The 18,980-nt window shown below is 44.9% G+C and overlaps 1 protein-coding gene across 3 annotated transcripts in view; it reads right to left on the bottom strand.

Annotated features, from left to right (window-relative positions):
• Positions 1-5,722, bottom strand: part of Mxi1 (MAX interactor 1, dimerization protein) — a 74,373-nt gene extending 68,651 nt beyond the window's left edge. Inside the window, exon 1 of one of the 3 annotated variants that reach the window (XM_026389132.2) lies at positions 5,232-5,722. In XM_026389132.2, coding sequence (XP_026244917.2) covers positions 5,232-5,493 — 262 coding nt within the window. In that variant the 5' untranslated portion in view covers positions 5,494-5,722. Of the gene's footprint in view, positions 1-3,036; positions 3,237-5,231 lie in introns of those variants that run through there. The other 2 variants (XM_077799014.1, XM_077799016.1) reach the window with 2 other exon arrangements.
• Positions 5,723-18,980: the final 13,258 nt, after the last annotated feature.

Genomic DNA, 18,980 nt, shown 5'->3' with positions numbered 1-18,980 from the left:
ACATAGTAGATGCTCAATCCATAATTGTGGAATGAATTAATTCATCATAAAATGGCCCCCCTGCAGAAGTGTGACCCAATTGAGTGTTACTTGCCACCAAAGCCCTCCATGTTAGCATAAGTCGCACCAGCGCCCTGCTTTCTAAGCCAGTTAACTTACTCATTCTCAGGGTCACAGCTAAGGACAAAATTCAGTTTCAGCTCTCTAAGTCTGACCCATCATCTCACAGGCCCTGGTCTTATCAACCAATAGCAGTCAGAGATCAGTATTTCCAACTCTTCTCCGAGTCTTCAGAAAATCTGTTATGTTCCCTGGCCTTCTAACCTGATCACCATGCCATAGCCAGGAAAGGATTTTAAATCCAACCAATCAAGAAATTTATATCAAGTGTCTACTTGTATGCCCGGTGTCGTACTATATATAACAGGTGACATATACTGAAATATGGTAGTTGATCTTTTCCCTTAAGGTACTAATAATCTTCCTGTGAGGATAAAGCCAACGCACAGGAAGCAAGTAGAGAATTACATGGTAATGGCTGCCAAAGCTCAGAGAAGTTACTATTTATTCAGCACCTATTATATTTCAGGTACTCTTTTAAATGTCTAAAAACGGTGCTTCCTTTAGTTGTTGAGCAATGATGAGGTGCTATTATTATGTCCGTTTTACAAATGGTACCTCAGAGAGGCTAAGTAACTTGTGTCCAAGGTCACACAGCCAGTAAGTAGCAGAGTAGAAATCTAGGTTCCTGCTCCATATGACTGCAAAGCTTTCACTCTCCCATCTCTCTGATCCAAGAAATAGAGCCAAGTGGGCTGAAATAGCAAGGAGGCCTCATGGAGCAGGTGGGAACTGACCTAAGTTTCAAAGGGAGGGTATGAGATAGAAAACCCAGGGGAGTGAGAGCAGGAGGGTATTCTAAACAGAAGGAGGAGTCTGAGTCAAGCACAGAGGCATGACTGTGAAGTCTGCTTGCTGGTGGACCTGCTGGACAGGAGCAGAGGTTTCATGGTTGGGCAGAGGAGATTAAGTCAGGAAGGCAGGGTGGGGCCAAGTGACACCACACAGTGGCAACTCCCAACAGCAGCTTCCTCCACAAGGAGGAAGAGGCTGCTGTGTAGCCTATCTGTGCCCTTCCTAACACTCCACCCCCAAACTCAGGTAATCCACTCCAGAGAGCCACACAACCTTGGGCTTTCTGCTCCCATTCTAAACATCCTTCCCTATCTGAAGTGTTGCCTCCAAAGCCACTGTCCCCAGACACTGGGAAGCTAGTTTCTCTTCTCCAGACTGTATCTGCTCTCATAGCTACGAAACAGCTTTTTTGCATGTAACATCCCTTTTGTAAACCTCTTCTTCCCTTTTAGTTTTAACCTTTTCCAAAGCAGGAACTAAATCTTGTTTCTAATTATTAGTCCTTAATTGCCTCCCTTCCACTGGATTCCACAAGCAGATAGGTGATGATGCCATAGGTATGTTTACTTACATATACGTTCTGAATTTGTGATAACAGGGTCACAGCCTTCATGACTAATATTTCTGGAGGCCTTCAACTGGAGACTCCTAAGTATTCATATCAGTTTGGCATTTGAGGAGAATGTACCTGCATTTCCTAGGAAATCCCGAGGATGGTCAACACTGAGTAACTCAATTTGAACCCCTTTCCCAAGAAAACTCACCCTGACTACTGGAAATAGTTCAGCGCTGTGGCCACAGCTTGGTGAACACTCCTAGTAAGGAAACCTCAAGGAGGCAATGAAAAGCAGTTCTGGCTACAATGGAAAATAAGGCAAGTTCCTGCCAAGTGACTACTTTGCAAACAGTAAAAACGGAACTTGTGAACTCATGACCGGGGGCTCTCGGTGCATCTCGGAAGGTCTCACAGAACCCGAAATGGAAGGGCCAACATTAGTCTCTGGGGAGAAAAGCGTCCCTTTAAGAAGCGACTGGACCAGCTGGCTGCACTACAGCTCCCAGAGATTTCCTGGCCTGCATCCTGGCCCCGCCCCCCAGTCTCCGGCCTCAGCAACGCGTGACGTCATACGAGAGTGAGGCTGCGGATTGGCTGGACGACGCAGCTAGGTCAAGTCCAGTCGGAGGAAAGAAGTTTGTCTCCATGTGGAAACCATGTGTCTCGAGCTGGGAGGGGGGAGGAGGAGGAGGCGGAGAAACTGAGATCAAGTGATTACAGGGGAACTCGCTGAAATGAAGGCGGAGAGGTTGTGCACCTGAGCCGGCCAGCAATGCCCTTTGCAGTAGTGACCTATAAAGAAGATGCACAACAAACAAAACCCGAGCACCCCCCACACCATCTTACTAACTAAAGAGCTAGGGTCCTTGCTTCCTTCCAAAAACTAGGGACCTGGGAATTGCTGGAATCCTATCGGAACGCCTAGATCCCTCTCCCTCCCCCAACAACTGAATGATGTAAGCGTTTCGGAAAGCAGAGCTCTGGAGCAAAACAAGCCCCGCGCGCGCGGAGCGACCCGCAGTGCCCGAGCCCGGCGCACGCACGACCCGCCCCCCGACTCGCGTTATTGCTGTGCACACGCGGACCGCCGTGACGCGCGGGCATTGTGTGCAGCCAGCAGAAAACAACGGCGAGCGCCGCCAGCGCGAAGAAGCGCCCCCAATAAAACGAGATAGATGTAGGGCCCGCCGTTTTCCGTACCGGGAGACCAAGACCTGGGGGCGGGGGGAGAGTGGGGAGGGAGGATAAGTGGCCCCCGTGGGCAGCTCCAGTTTGCCGCGGGGATAATAGAGGGTCCTGCGGGTGGTCGCTGGAGTTTGCTGGACATCACCCCCCCCCCGTCTCCGTGAGCTGTTGGGGAGCGGGCGAGGGCCTGGAGCCGGGCCCCTGCAGCGGAGCCCAACACGGTGCAGCGCCCCACGCTCTCGGGGAAATCTGGGGGCCGTTGGCATCACGTCATTTACAGCCAAACAGCGGTGGCGAAAAGAGCCGAGAGAGCTAAAAATACTCCCTTGGGGAGCCTGCCGAAGGAGGGGGGCTGCGGGGCCGAGGGGCTGATTACGTACACGAAGTTGACTTTGACTGGGGCGCTAAGGCTCCCGAGCCCCTCTGGGGGGCTGGCAGGTTTGCAGCGCTGGTGCTTCGGGAGAGGGGCCGGGAGAAAGCCCCTTGGCTTCACCGGCCTCTAGAGCCCCGCTCGACCGCCGCGGGCCCTCCCCACACGGGGCAGCCCGGCCCGGCGCGCCCGGCTTTCTGCTTACGTGACTGGTGGCCACGCCGGAGCCCCGGCACCGGGTAAACAAGGAGGTGGCGGCGGCGAGGGCGGCGGGGGGGTGGGGTGGGGCGGAGGAAGGTCTCCGATTGTCTGCGGGTGCGAAAGGGGGGGGGGCGGGACGCTGAGGAAGCTCTGGCCGCCTCCTCATTACGCCTCGCTGGGGTATGTTGGGGGGCAAGCCAGGTTCGCTACACACTGCCAAGGTGCCCTCTTTGGGTGCACTCCCAGTCAGGGCCGGCGCCACGGGACAGACTCCAGAGACCGGGAACCCGGGAGGGGACGGCTAAAGAAATCGCGCCCCTCCCCCTGCAACAAAAGCAAACACACCAAACAAAACCACGTCTTCACCCAGCTCCCCATCAGCTCTCGCTTTTCAGAAACTATCCTCCAGATGAATGCACCCCCCCCCCAACACACACACACACACATACACCCTTAATAATCTCCCAGCGACTCGGTTACACAGCCTGCGATGCACCTCTCTCGCAACCCAAGCATTCCGAGAAAACAGGCGAGAAGAGAAAGAAAAGAACGCACCACCGACCTCCCAACACAAAAATCCTTGTTTTGGTCTTACAACGTCTGCACAAATGCACTGCCATCACACCGTTACTATACCCCTGAAGGCCTGGAGTGTGGGTCAGCGATGATGTTTTTGTATTTGAGGGTTGTTGTTGTGTTGGGCTGGGGGGGGGGTGCAAGATCTGACACGTTGCAATCGGATTTCTCTCTCTTGCTTGCTCTCTTGCTCGCTCTCTCATGTCTCATTGATCATCCTACTTGTTCGGACAGATTAAACATCCCAGTTTCCTTCTGTCTGTCGTTCTGTCTGTCTTGGCCCCTTCTTCCTTTTCCTAGCTATTATTCTGAGGACGGTGTTGGAGACGCCGCACACGCGTGCCCCCGTAAGGGCTGTGAGTCTACTGCCTGGGGAGAGCTGGGGACCCGCTGGCAGTGACAAAAAATGAAACAAACAAATACAAAAAGGAAGCCAGGCCTGGGTGGAGTTCTCAGCACCCCCCCGCAACACACCGCAACACTCTCCACCTGAATCTGGGGGTCGGGGGACAGTAGAAATCGACCCTGGAAGGGGTTTGCCTTGCTCGCTCTGCGCGCTCACTCCGGAGTTCTCTCCCGAAAAATAAAGAAATCGCACACAACAGCCCACACCTTCTTCCCCAACTATTGTTTCTGTGAGATTTCAAAGTTTCCTCCTAGCCACGTCTCCCTCGCCAAGTTTCCACAGCGCAGGACAGCGGGTCCGCGGCGAGCTGCTGGTGCTGTCTGGCCCCGCCGGCCTGTTTCTTTGGGGGCTGGGGGCAGTGGCACCCCCAGGTCAACGGAGGCGGGGGGGGGGGCTGTGTCCGTGGACCTGACGGCCTGAGCTCAGTCCTCCTCCGAGTGGGGAGGAAAACCCGAAGTAGACAGAAGGGAGAGCCAGAGCCCGAGCCCACGCCGTGGGTAGCTGCCTGGTGGCAGTGGTGGTGGTGGTGGTTATTGTTTTAGCGTGTCTGTGCGTTTTCTTTCTGGAACCCCTGAGCTTGCTACGGTTTCCAACTTTCGGCTTCTAATCCCCACCCAACCCAGGAACGAGCCACAGAAAAACAACACTTGTCTGCCCAAGAAGGCTCCGAGGAGGTGGGGGGGTGGGGGGAAGGCGACCTCGAAGAGATGAGCTCTCGGCTCAGTTGTCAGCAAACAACAACACTCCCCCGCTCCGCTACGGGGCTGTCCTCGCAGCCTGCCGGAGACGGACAGACCAACGCACCGACAGGCCCCCCTCTCCCCCTCACTAGTCTTTGTTACATCTTTAGCAGCTTTGTGCGTGCGTGCGTGTCCTTTCTCCGGTGTCACCGGCTTTACTGCCGAGGGTTGATGTGTGTGTTGGGGAGGAGGGGCGCGGGCCGAGCAGGCGACAGGGGTCGCCCAAGTGGGCGAGAAAGAAAGAGCCGGGAGCGGAGGAGGAGCCGGGGCCCCCAAACTTACTTTTGTTTTCTTTCTCGATCTGCTCCAGGTAGCTGGCGGCCTCGAGCAGAATCTGCACGTTCTGCAGAAAAGTGTTGATGTGCTTCTCCATCGAGTTCTCGCTGGTGTTGAAAATGTCCGAGAAGGGGCACCTGGGCTTGGCCCCCGCCGGCTCCTCGGGCTGGGCCGGGGGCTGGGGCGCGGCCACGGCCAGGGGCGCGGCGGGGGCCAGCCCCGCGCCCTCGCAGCGCGCCTCCTTGCGCGGCCGCCCGCGTTTGCCCATGGAGGACCGGGGGTCCGCCGAGCTCGTCCTCTTACGGGGCTTCGCGGCCGGGCCGAGCTCTGGGGCCCCAGGGAGACCCGGCCTGCTGAAGCGGAGGAGGCGCCGGGGCGAGGAGCCGGCCTGACTTCCAGAGCCTCGCTGCGTGCAGTTGTGTGTGTGCGTGTGTGTGAGTGTGTCTCTGTCTCGCGCTGTGGGTCTGTGTGTATGGGAGATTGAATGAACCTACAGGACAGACGGAGGCGCTCTGGTGCCTGGGTCCTAGTGCGAGACTGTCACCATCCGACCGGTCAAAATAAAAGGTGGAGACAAGCGAGGCAGGGACCGCCCCCTGCCTGAATCCGCACCCTTCCCCGCCTCTCCCCAAATCTTAGCGCAAGTAGAGCTCTGTATTTTGATGAGAATGGAAAAAATACCTGATATCTCTAGTGCGCACCTGCCTAAAACATTTTTTTCTTCCCAGAAAAAAAAAATAGTATCTCGGGGCCAGGGTTGTGGTTCAGTGGTAGAGTGCTTGCCTAGCATGCAAGGGCACTGGGTTCGATCCTCAGCACCACATAAATGTAAAATAAAGATATTGTGTCCACCTAAAACTAAAAAATAAATATTAAAAAAATAATATCTCCAAAAGCATCCAGCACAGTGCCTGGCACTCAGTAAGTTCCCCCCCAAAATGGTAGCTGCTATGAATTTTTAGATATATTTTTAAATTTATTTATTTTATTTTTAATTAATTAGCTTATTTATTTATTTTTTAATTTTTTAAATTATTTTTATTTATTTTTCCTTTTCATTTTGCTGTACTGGGAATCCAGGAACACCCAACTACTGAACTACATTTTTTTTAACTTTATTTATTTTAATCTCTTTTAGTTGTAGTTGGGCACAATACCTTTATTTAATTAATTAATTTATTTATTTATTTTTATGTGATACTGAGGATCCAACCCAGCACCTTGCACATGCTAGGTGAACATTCTACCCCTGAGCTACAACCCCACCCCACCCCCACTGAGCTACATTTTTATTTTTCATTTTGAGATAGGGTTTTGCTAAATTGCAGAAGCTGGTTCGAACTTGCTTCTGCCTCAGTCTCCCTTGTAGTTGGGATTACATGTTGGCCACAACATTCAGTTCTTTTTTTTCTTTACTTCTTTTTCAATAAAGGCCCAATTCAAATGAGAAGAATTGAATTATATAAACTAAAACTCCTTTCCCCATTCTGCTCTCATAAACACATGCACAGAGGCACCTGTGTCGTGTCTTCACACAGCTAAATGAAATCCCCAGGCCTCCCAAGTCCAGGTTACAGATTTACTCACTCCTTTGCAACCCTTAAAATGCAAAGTTATTTTGCAGGAAAGAGGAGGAGATGTAAGCATCTCTCCAAGTCCTCTGCCTAGCCTCTGTCCAGCTGTGCAAAGCTCACACCCCAGGCCCTCCACACTTGACTCCCTTTTATTTGTCAGAGGGGCACAAAGGCAGACATAGCAGCCCAGGAACCACCCCTTACCCCTAGTTGAACTCCATCTTTTGGATCTGAAGACCCCTACCTATCCCAGTTGACGTGGTTTCAATGTTGCTGCTGTCAGCAATCATGGATGCTTTTCAGGCCTGAGCATGTAGTGGGAGACACAGGAGTAGAAGAGGGTTGCTCTGGTGTGCTGTTGAGAAGACTCCCAGGTCTGCTTCATGCAGACTGTCTGAACTTTAGCAAATTCCTTTACCCCTCTTGGCCTAAGTTTCCACATCTTTGAAACCTCTGAGAATTTGTTTGTGTGGATTAAATCATATCTGCATTTAGCATACTCAGTTCCATAATACCATCTCTTTCAGTCAGAGCCTGAGTCTCTGACTCTGATGTAACTCAAATGCAGTGAACAAGATTCTTCTACCCCTCTGTGGAAAGCATCCCTATGAAAAATCCATCCAAACACTGTCAACTTGCAAGATCATCTGGAATTTTCTTTCAGGGGAACCACACATGGAGCACACAGAGAATGCTGCCACCTGGAAGTGTTCCATGCCCTCCCCCAACCCCTTTCAGGGGCAGCTTCATGCACATCTGCCACAAAGCCTCTTACTGGAAATGGAAACTTTTTGAAAAAAAAAAAAAAAGGACAGTAAGTACGTTTCTTTGTAAAATATAAAACGTACAGAGTATGTGTACACACACCCTCAAAGAGCCTGCAAAAAAAGCCTTTGTGCACTTCAAAAAAAAAAAAAAACCTACTGCTGATATGATAGGAACAATCAGAAACTTTAAAGCCAATGCATTTACATTTTGAACCATATTATAATAATTATACACATACTCTTTGCTCATTTTTTCATGACAAATTTTGCAAAGTTGATCCCTGCATCTTTTGGCTAGGGTGAAGTAGAAGCATCTAAATGCTATGAGATAAAAGTTCATATTCCATTATCAGCATAATTACTGGCATTTTTTGTTTTGTTTCTGTCAGAACACAACTTGAGCTATCTGTGTTTAAATGTCCACAAATGTCTAAGGACTTTAGGAAGACCTTGTACATAAACAATTTCAAACATGCTTCCTCCAATGCCATTTTGCAAACAAAACAAAATTGATGCATCTGAGCAAAACAACTCTGATCTCCCTTGCCCCAAATGAAAGGTGATAGAAAGACAATGAACCAGCCAGCCCAGAGAAAACCTTGATTTCTCTTTAATTCCCTAGTGGTGGTTTGGGTCACGCATACAGTACTGCAACCCACATGTATGGGCACACCCACCCACCGAGCCAGGCACACTCCACACGTGAGTGCTGAGGCAGGGGAAGGCTGTTTTGTAATTATTTATTTATCCCTGTTCCATCTCTCATAGGTCTGTGAGCTTCAGAAAGCCCAGTGGGAATCTTCAAGCTGGGCTACAGATCTGACCAAAGCCAAAATAAACAATGGCTTGAAGAAAATCTACAAAAAAGTGCTGATTTGCACTATTCCCACAGTCAGCCATGCCCCCCCCCCCACCATTCCCATGGAAAACACCACTGCTGGTGCCAAATCAAGTTGTCCCCCCATCATAGGGGCATTGTTTTTTGTTATTATGTGAGTTCTTAGCATCAGACAATGGCACCACAAGAGACACAGTGGAGGCAGGAGAAATGCCTTTTTGTTTCACAAAGTCTTTGCTATTGTACCCCCAGAGTCTTGCATACAGTTTGCTTGCATATATTCATTTTGGTAACATGTATATGGAACGATGAATGTGCCTAGCTAAAGCCTGAAGCCCCTTCTTTATTTTTTTTTCAGAGCCCATCAAGTGTTAAATCATATTAGCATTGCATTGCTCCCTCCTCCTTCCATCCCCCAATTAACAGATTTCTCTAATAAACTTTGGCCCCAGTAGAAAGAGTAGTGTTTCAAGGGTTATATCACGGGACAGGCATCCAGGATGCTGGGTTACAAGCTCAGCTCCATTCCCGATTAGCTTTGCTTCCCAGGAGGAGCCATTCAAACCCTTTGTAACCCCCTTTCTCTGGGGCTTTGATTCCAAAAGTAAACTGGCCTCTTTGGAAACTTGCTGAGAGTATCTGCAGAGAACAGGTAGGGGAGGAGAAGGCAGCCACCCCTATAAGAAGGTGTGTGAATTCTGACAGAAAAGCAAAAATGCCCAGTGAGGTGGCTGGCCCAGATTATCTAGGGTGCCTGTTCAGCCTAGGTCTTATTTTCCCAGCCTTCTATTTATTGGCTTGTTTGTTTGGACTATTTGTTTGTTGGGTAACATTTTTCCATTGGCCTTGTTTGCATTTTAAAACAAGATTGTTCTCTCTTTTATTTACCCCTCTTCCCCCCCAGACATTCTATATTCTTACATCAAAGGAATTGTTTTGCCTGTAATTATGTCTTTTATGTACACAGAAGCTGGTTAATTACTGAGAAGGGGGTGGGAGAGTTGCCTGGAGACCTCCCCACCTTGCATTGGGATGGGATGCTCTTCCCTCCATCATGGACCACTTGGCCCATCCTGGACTCTTTAGCTGTGCTCTTCCTCCCTCTTCCATTCTCCCCTCACTAGCTTTTTCTAAATTCATCACTCCAACCCCTAGCTTTTCCTTGGAGCTTGCCACAATGTCCCAGTCTCTTCCCCACACTCTTTGTTCTGTGGTCTTTGTACTCAGACTTGGTAAACAATCTTCATTGTCATTTGAATCCTAATCCCCAGAATTTTCCTGGCCTCTCTCCCCCACACACACACTTTTTCCCTTTGGAAAGGAATCATCCAGCGATGAACTGAGGAACTAGCTCACAGTTCCTTCTCTTGGGAGGCCTTACTTTTACCTTCATCTGTCTGTTAGGAAGTCTCCAAGAAAGGCCCAGGAAGAGGGTAGGCACTATATATAAGACAAGCAGGATGACCGAACAAGGAGGACTCTGAGATTGCTTCTCCTATTGCCTTGAAAGTGCTGACTGGCCTTCTTCAACCACTCCCCATGTCCCAACCCCCACCCCCACACTCACCAGTGTGTATAGACATGGGCAGAGGATAACTAGGCTCCACCCTAAACTGGAGCTCACTGAGAGTCACCAGCTACTGGAGCTTTATCTCTGCTCTCCTTTCTCCTGGACTTCTGAGCCTGGCAGTCCCTTCCTGGCTCAGCTGAATCTAGGCTTCTCCTATCCAATGTCCAGAACTTACAGGGTTCATTAGACTACAAACTCATCAAGGGCAGGTGACACACCTTGCTCCTCTCTCACACCCCTGCCCCCACCTCCACCATGCATCTCCAGCCCCTGGTGTCTGGCACAGAACATGAGTGGCATAAAACAGGGATCTGGGGTAAAGGAATGAATGTCCTTTTCGCCTGGCCAAAGTCTTGGTGCCTGGCCCTTCATGGCTTTCTTGCTCCACTGCAGCAAGAAGAGGCATTTGACAGTCTGCAAAACTATTCCTGCATTACTCACATTAAAGTTTAAATACCTAAATGCTGTCTCTCTGTAGAAGCCAGAAACCCATTGAGACGGATGATTTGAGGTTTCCCTACCAAAAACTGCAGAGGCTTGCTCTTGCTTCCCCAGACTTACTGTTGTTAACAGATCTGGTGACAAGATGGGATTCTTCTGTCATAAGATGCCTCTGATGAAGAATTTTCAAAAATCACCAGGTGATGAAGGCAGTAGCCTGGGACCAAATAGGGAATCTTATAGAGCTTTTTTTTTTTTTCCACATCTCCATATTCTAGGTTGTCTCAGTTCTTCTGACTCCTGGTTTCTTTTAACATCTCTATATTCTTAAAAATGAATTCAATAAAGAATTCTAAAATTTGCGGGGAGGGTTCGCTGGGGATTGAATTCGGAGGCACTCAACCACTGACCCACATCCCCAGCCCTATTTTGTATTTTAAAACAGGGTCTCACCGAGTTGCTTAGCACCTCGATTTTGCTGAGGCTGGCTTTGAACTTGCAATCCTCCTGCTTCAGCCTCCAGAACTGCTGGGATTCCAGGTGTGCGTGCAGGATTCTAAATTTGTTTACATTGCGGTAAACATTGATGCTCGCTTAAACACAATTCTTTTCCCAGAGGCATTTGGAATTAAGGATGGTGGGTGCCTTAAGCAAAAGGAATCAAGTTCTAATGGTGAAGCCTCGTTATCAGGAGAGAGAAGGGAAAGGTAGTTCATAGGTGGCAAATGTTCTTCCTCCTGAGCTTCAGTTGTCCGAACCTATGTAAATTACTTGATCTCTTCATCTACAAAGTGGAGAAGGTAATGTTTTTGCCTTGCTGAAGAGGTACATATAAAAGAAGTTTGGATGCTATAAAGTGTTGTGCACCTGTCAGAACAAGAGAGCATCAGGCTAGGAGAGTCCCGCAGATTTTCAGAGAAAACAAAAGCAACAAAGAAGATGGGATTAAGAGTTTCAAGACCAGAGTTTGGGGGCAGTTCTTTCATTGCAGTGAACATTTTGGACAGTAGTGCCATCTGGGGCTTCTGTGTCTTCGCCTATGAAGGGAAGGTTCCAGGAGCTCAGAGACTACCTCATTCCCCCATTCCAAAAAACAAACTTTATTAATTCATCTTCCCTGGGTTCATTAATCACAGACTGGGATGCCAGTGCCCATCAGGGCTTTGGATCAGTGTGAGAAGGCCAGCGTGACCACATGGCGCTGGTAAATTTCTACCCAGAAGCAAAGAAACGCATTTTAGGTCACCCAATCTGTCTTATCTCTGGGAAACAGCTGCTTCTCATTGATTCTTTTTTGAAAAACAAAACAAAAATTGGAGGAACCCCATTCCTGTCTTCAAGTATATCTGGGAGCTTAAGACCCCACATTAGGAACCACTAGGTCGAATAATCTGGAAGATGGCTCCCACATTGAGGGATATACAAAATCTGCTGATTTTAACCCCCAACCTTCTGCCTGGACGCCTGCCCACAGCTGGCCCTCTCCTCCTCTCTGAAGTCTATTTGCTCTTTTTTTTTTTTTCCCTACCTCTTCTGCCTGAGGCCTTCAAGTTATTCCTCTCCCTTTCCTGACCCAAAGCACAGTTTTCACAGGTGACAAAGGTGATGAGCTCTGAAGTGAGTATATCTTCCTGGGATGACAGTTTCATGGGCACATCCTCAATATACACATTTACTCACTCCACCAGAAGTCACGAAGAGTCTTCCAAGTGCCAGACCCATTCCAGGTATAGGGACATAGCAAAGAGCAAACTCAGAACCTCCCACCCTCAAGCACTTATTTCCAATCCAGGTGTACACATATAGATATACACATAGGTATGCACATGGCACACAAAGATAGGCCCCCTGACTCAAGCATCTTTCACACAATGAAATGTAAACTCCAAGTTAGGGTCAAAGTAGAAGGGCTGCTGCATCCTCTTGTGCATCATAGGAATAGTCATAGAAAGAATAAAAAGAGAGAATATTTTTCTTGATGTCCCTGTCTCCTTACTTATATTGTAAATTAATTTTTGTTCACATACAACTGACTCTTTGCACGTCTCAACTCCACAAAAGCATCAGGATAATGTTTTAAAATTTCTTTTTCTTTTATTTTTTTGCATTGCTGGGGATTGAATCCAGGGCCTTATACATGTTAGGAAAATGCCCAACTACTGAGCCACAGTCCCAAACCTTAGAATAGTTAATTAAAAAAAAAAAATTCATGTGTCATTCTAATTCACAGAGGTCCGAAGATCATACAGATATGTGTGTCTTGCCAAAGAGTCAGGTCAAAACAACTGTCTGAAATTATAACCTACCTGGAAAAGTCAGAAACATAATCAGAGGCTGTTTCCATATAACTACACCCTAAAAACACCCATCTCAGACAGGCCGGCACATGAGAATAACATGTCCGCATACAGTTGCAAGAATCTGTTCTAGACTTTTGAGACTTAATTGCATCATTGTTAAAGTAGAATTGAGTAGAAAATCCCAAACACAGAAGCTAGAATTCTCCATTTCCTGGTTTAGTTTTCAAAGTGTTGGAAAACTGAGTTGTATCAAATCTTAGGCTGGACTGATGTTAAGGAAAATGCCTTCGCATCATAAATTTTAATCTTACATCCTTTGTACATGAGCAAATTTGAGCATTATAAATGCATATATTGTATCATATTACTTTAAAGATACTGTAATTGTAGCTGAGGGTGTAGCTCAGTAGTAGAGAACTTACCTAGCATGGACCAGGCCCTGGTTTCAATCCCCAGTGGTGGAAATAAACAAAACCCAAGAAAACCCATCATCGTTGGAAGAACTGACATTCATAGAATGCTTAAAATATTCCAGGTTCCATTCTCCATACATAATTTCATTCCATCCTTAGAGTCATCCCATTCAATTATTATCACTCCCATTTCACAGATGAAGAAATGGAAATGGAGGAAAGATAAGTTCCCAGATATGTCAAATGAGATTATGTCTCTAAAATACTTAGCAGTCCTTCCATAGATGAGTTATTCAGTAAGTTCAGTTACTATTATTTCATTGCCTTTCCCAGAAACTCCTTGTATTCCCGCCTCCTACAAGGCTTGGCCGCTAATGGAGAGCAGGGGTCATTAGTCCACATGGGTGGGGCTGCAGTACTGCACAACTTGGAGTTCCCCAAGAAGTTCCTCTGCTGAACAGAACATAGGTTTGAACCCCATTTTCCCACCTTTGAGGCTTTGAGGGGAAAACCAAACCTTTGGCTTCGCCTGTTAAAATAGGATTACTCATACCATAAGGAAAGGACCAAGACAGACGAAAGGGACCTAACCCCTTGAATCTCAGTTGTGAGTTTTCTAGTCATGGCTGTAGGCAGGTGGTTGCAACTCTCAGGGTGCAGTTTCTTCATCTATAAAATGGGTATAGGCCAGATAATCACTTTCTTCCATAATTCTGTGATCTGCTCACTTGTAGAAATTCTGGCCATAATTCCACAGCCATACTCCACAAAGATTTAAGATTCTTCTTCAACCTATTCCCAGGGTTTGAAGTAGGACATCAGGCTCTCACACAAGGTGGAGCTTTGTGAGTTGTGGTTTTCCTGCCTTCTCTTCAAGCACATATGTACATCTGTTTTGCTAAAAAGTACAACAGACAGGGCTCGGTCTGGGGTTCAGTGGTAGAGTGCTTGCCTGGCATGCATGAAGCACTGGGTTTGATCCTCAGCACCACATAAATATACTGTATCCACCTACAACCATATATATATATAATATTAAAAAGTACAACATCTGTAAGCTATGTTTTCCCTTCAAAAACTGGAGAGACACTTCTGTGCTCATTCCACTGTTTGCTTAATTCCTTATGATGACCTCAAATGCACCAACACTGACCATTGTCAAAGTCCATGGGTGTAAATGGCACTGAGATAGGAAAGAGCTATTTGGAGGGTGTCATTCAAAAACTGAAGCCCCTCCCTCCTCAGTGGAGCACCGTGGATGCACCTGTTCTTTTTCTTGTAGGTAATCCTTTCCTAATCCTTTTTCAAATTTCACCTGCCATTGAGAGTCCACTGCTGTTGTCATTTTTGAAGGACAAACCTGTTTTTCAAGTGATAATTGCATTGGCCATCTGTCTCCATTAGCTATCCCCCACCCTCCCCCAAACCCTCTTTCTCCAAATCCCCAAATGACTGAAGTAAAAGTGCAATAAAAGACTATGTTTTGTATGATTGCAACAGACAGCATTTTGTCCATGTTTGTTCAATATCAGGGTGGAGCCAAGTAGAAACCCACAGAAAAGTCTTCGTTGGGTTTGCAAAAGTTTTTCTTCCACAGGGCTCAGAGCTGAAGAAACAGCTGCCTCTTGATTCTGGTGAAGAAAATCTTTTATTAGCATGCATCTCAAGGAGAGGTTATGTTGCTTTTCTCACAAGTAGACATAACTCACTAACATTCACACTGATGGCTCTTCTGGGCAAACCTGTCTCCATCCAGATTTAAGATAAAAGTCTAGCCAAAGTGGTCATGAACTTCTTTGGAAGCTATTCAGGAAATCTCTGGGAAACATAGTTAAAAAGACTCTAGCTCAAAGGAAACCCCTCCTTTATTGATGATATCTAGAGATTTGTTTCTGATTAGGTTTTGGTAACTTCCCTTGCTGAAAGAAACATAATAGGAATTTAGGTTGTGTCTCCAAGAAACCCAACCCAGAAGATGAGGTTAGAATTACAGATAATTAATTTTGGGGACACCATCAGCCACCAAAGAGAGTTTCTGCGTAGTGAAAGAAAACCCAGCAATTGGTCATGTTGGTGTTTTTAAGGTGGCTATTCTAAGTATAACTCTTTTTCCCCTCTGAGCTACCAAGATTACTACCCCTTGATGGGGTTAATTTTACTGTGATAACAGATTTACCTAGAATGGATCCCTGAATTATTCATGCCTGATTATCTCTCTAGAAGGATGGACCCAAAATATCTCATGGAGACATTCTCCTAGCAAAAGACTTTGAGCACCTAAAAATGTTGATGAGTTACAATAAAAATTGGGATGACACTGAAATTCCAGTGAGTTTTGATTCAGTGAAGAGATATAAATAAACACAGAGAGGAAAGAATGTCAACTTTTTTTTGTGGGGATACCAGGATTAAACTCAGGGGCACTCAACCACTGAGATCATCCCCAGTCCTATTTTGTATTTTATTTAGAGACAGGGTCTCACTGAGTTGCTTAGTGCCTCGCTTTTGCTGAGGCTGGCTTTGAACTCACGATTTTCTTGTCCCAGCCTCTAGAGCTGCTGGGATTACAAGTGTGTGCCACCGAGTCTGACTTGGATAGACATACTTCTATTTGTTCCTCCTAAGTTCAACTAAAAACCTTGGACATTACATATAAAACAGAAAAGAGGAGAGAAAAAGGCAGACTTGGCTAGGAGCCTCAGGACCCCAGAAGAATTCCCTGGATTTTACTTTTGCGTTATATTATACATGCCAGCCATGAGTTGAAGAAGCTAACAACCCTGAACATATCAAGAATGCACATATATGCGCAAACACACACACAGACATCCCACACAAAGCCCAACAAAAGCCTGCTCTCTCTAGCCAAAGGACTTAGGAAAGAGACAGTCTAGCAGGACGAAAGACTTTAAGATAATAACCGCTCTATTCCAGCCAAACACCACAGAAAAACCCACCCACACTGTCACCAGAAAGGGCCAAGTGAGGCGCCTAATCCTGCCAGGCTCCAACAAGCCTCCCCAACACCTCTACCAGAATGAGGTCAGAGAAGGCAGAATAGGGAGTCAGAAACCTCAATTCTACATTGTTTTTAGGTAGTGTCCAAGGTTTTTAGTTGCACTTAGGAGGAACAAATAGAAGGGAGTCAGAAATTCAATTCCCTTGCTGCTAATGGAGACCACAGAAAGTAGTCCCATCCCTTCACAGTTTAACAGGTGACATCCCCCAGGTGTCATCGGAAGCAAGAAGGGGAACTCAAACTTCGGTATTTCCCTTACAGTAACTTTCCCTGCCATAGTGGTGTCAGAGAAAGCCACATGAAACAGAAAGTTTAAATAAGATGCAGAGCCTTATAACAATAGGAAAATGTCCAGGTTTCAAGTTGAAAAATCATTCATCATTCCAAGAACCAAGATCTCAAATCAAAGGAACAATGACAATCAGTAGATATGGTGTGCGTGTTGAGGGGGAGATGGGCAAATGTTGGACAAGGAATCAGTATTTCAGTTAGATAAGAAGAATAAGTTCAAGAGATGTATTTAGAACCTGCTAACTACAGTTAACAACATTGTATTGTATATTTGAAAACTGCCAAGAGAATAGGGTTTAAAGGTTCTCACCACAAAAGAGAGGAGAAATATCTGAGGTGGTAAATATGTTCTTTCACTGGATTTAGTCATTCCACAGAATATAGATATTTCAACACATCATGCTGTACATTAGAAATAGATATACTTTTTACTTATCAATTTAAAACCCTTAAATAATTAAGAATAGATGTCAGCAACTAGATCAAGAGGAATGCTTTATTGAACGTTTAAAAACTTTTGGAAACACATGAAAAAAAAAAAACACAGGAGTTTTCAGCAGTGAAATAGAAGATATACAAAGAACCAAATGGAAATTCTGGAACTGAAAAATATAATAACCAAAATAAAAAGCTCAGTGGATGGGTTTAACAGCAGAATGGAAGGGACAGAAGAAAGAATTGTTGAGCCAGAAGGTAAAACAATAGAAATTACCCAATCTGAACAACTAGGAGAAAATAAACTGCAAGGAAAAAAAATGCAGAGCCTCACAGACACAGTGAGGCTATAACAAATGATCTGACATTCATGTGATTGGAGCTCCAGAAGGAGAGAAGAAAGAGGAAAGGCTGAGAAAGTGCTAGACGAGATGATTAATGATTGCGAACTCCTCGAATTGTCAAAAGATATAAACCTACAGATTCAAGAAGCTGAGTGAAACCCCAAACAGGATCAATCCAAAGAAGTGTATTCTAAGACACACCATAATTAAATTTCTAAAAGCTAAAAGCAAAGCAAAAGTCTTGAAAGCAGCAGGAAAAAAAAAAAAAAACCTTTATTTACCTATATGGTAAAACAATTTGAATGACATCATATTCTTTGTCAAAAACCACAGAAGTTAGAGGAAGTAGCACAATGTTCTTCAAGTACTGAAAGAATTGTCACATCAGAATATATATATGGATACACACATACACACACAAATATATATATATATATATATATATATATATATATATATCTCCACCATTTTCTAGAGTCAGAAATTGTGACCTAGGTGCCCTTTACAGAAGAATGGATAAAGAAAATGTGGTATATATACACAATGGAATATTACTCAACCTTAAAGAAGAATGAAATTATGGCATTTGCAGGTGAATGGATGGAACTGGAGATTATTATGCTAAGCAAATTAAGCCAATCCCCCAAAACCAAAGGCTGAATGTTTTCTCTGATATGTGGATACTAACTCACAATAAGGGTGGAGCTAGGGAAGAACAGAGGTACTTTGGATTTTTCAGAGAGGGAAGGGAGAGAAGGGGATATAGGGATAGTAAGGATAGTAGAATGAATCGAGCATTCTTTCCCTGTGTGCATATATGACTATATGACCAGTGTGATTCTACATCATGTACAACCAGAAGAATGAGGAGTTATACTCCATTTATGTATGCTGCGTCAAAATGCATTCTACTTTCATATATAACTAATTAGAACAACAACAACAAAAAAGAATGGTGGAAGAGCAGTCCAATATCTATATGGGGAATATATATATATATATATATATATATATATATATATATATATATATATATTGTATCTTTTTTCATCATTTAAAATGTTTTTAAAGTGACCTTGAAATATCAGGAAGAAAGAAAAGACAGATAGTAAGCAAAAATATGGGTAATACATTAGGGTTTCTTTCTCTAGGATTTTCTAAATTATGTTTAATGTTGAAAGCAAATATTATAAGACTGTCTGGCATGACTCTAAATATATGAAGAGAAAATAGACAAGATAATTATGAATGAGGAAGGGTAAAGAGAAGTCTGTGGAAGCAAGGTACTATGCTCCATATAAACTGATAACTTATCAGTAGACTTAAATAAGTTACATTTATAGAATATTACAGCAACTCCTTATAAAGCTACACAAAGCTTTAAAAGTCATACACAGAGATACTCTGCAAATTTTATCCAAAATAAAATTCTAAAAAATTGTAACCTCAAGTAACTAGTAGACAGGCAAGAAAAAAAAAAAGACAAACAAAAAACATAATAGAATACAAAAAATAAAATGCCAGATTAAAACAATGTCAATCCTATTGTTATATATAACTAAAAATAAGCAATAAAACAATATATCAAAAATTATATTAAATGTAAATGACCTAATTCACCAAATAAAAGGATTGACAGGATGGATTTAAAAACATGGCAATACTAGCTCATTGTGAACATAATAACATAGGCAGGTTGAAAATAAAAAGATGAAAAAAGATATAACATGCAAACATTAATCAAGGGAATATAGAATAGATAT

Source organism: Urocitellus parryii, chromosome 5 (assembly GCF_045843805.1).
Source record: "Urocitellus parryii isolate mUroPar1 chromosome 5, mUroPar1.hap1, whole genome shotgun sequence".
NCBI lineage: Eukaryota > Metazoa > Chordata > Mammalia > Rodentia > Sciuridae > Urocitellus > Urocitellus parryii.
This window is presented reverse-complemented; position numbering and strand designations above follow the sequence as displayed.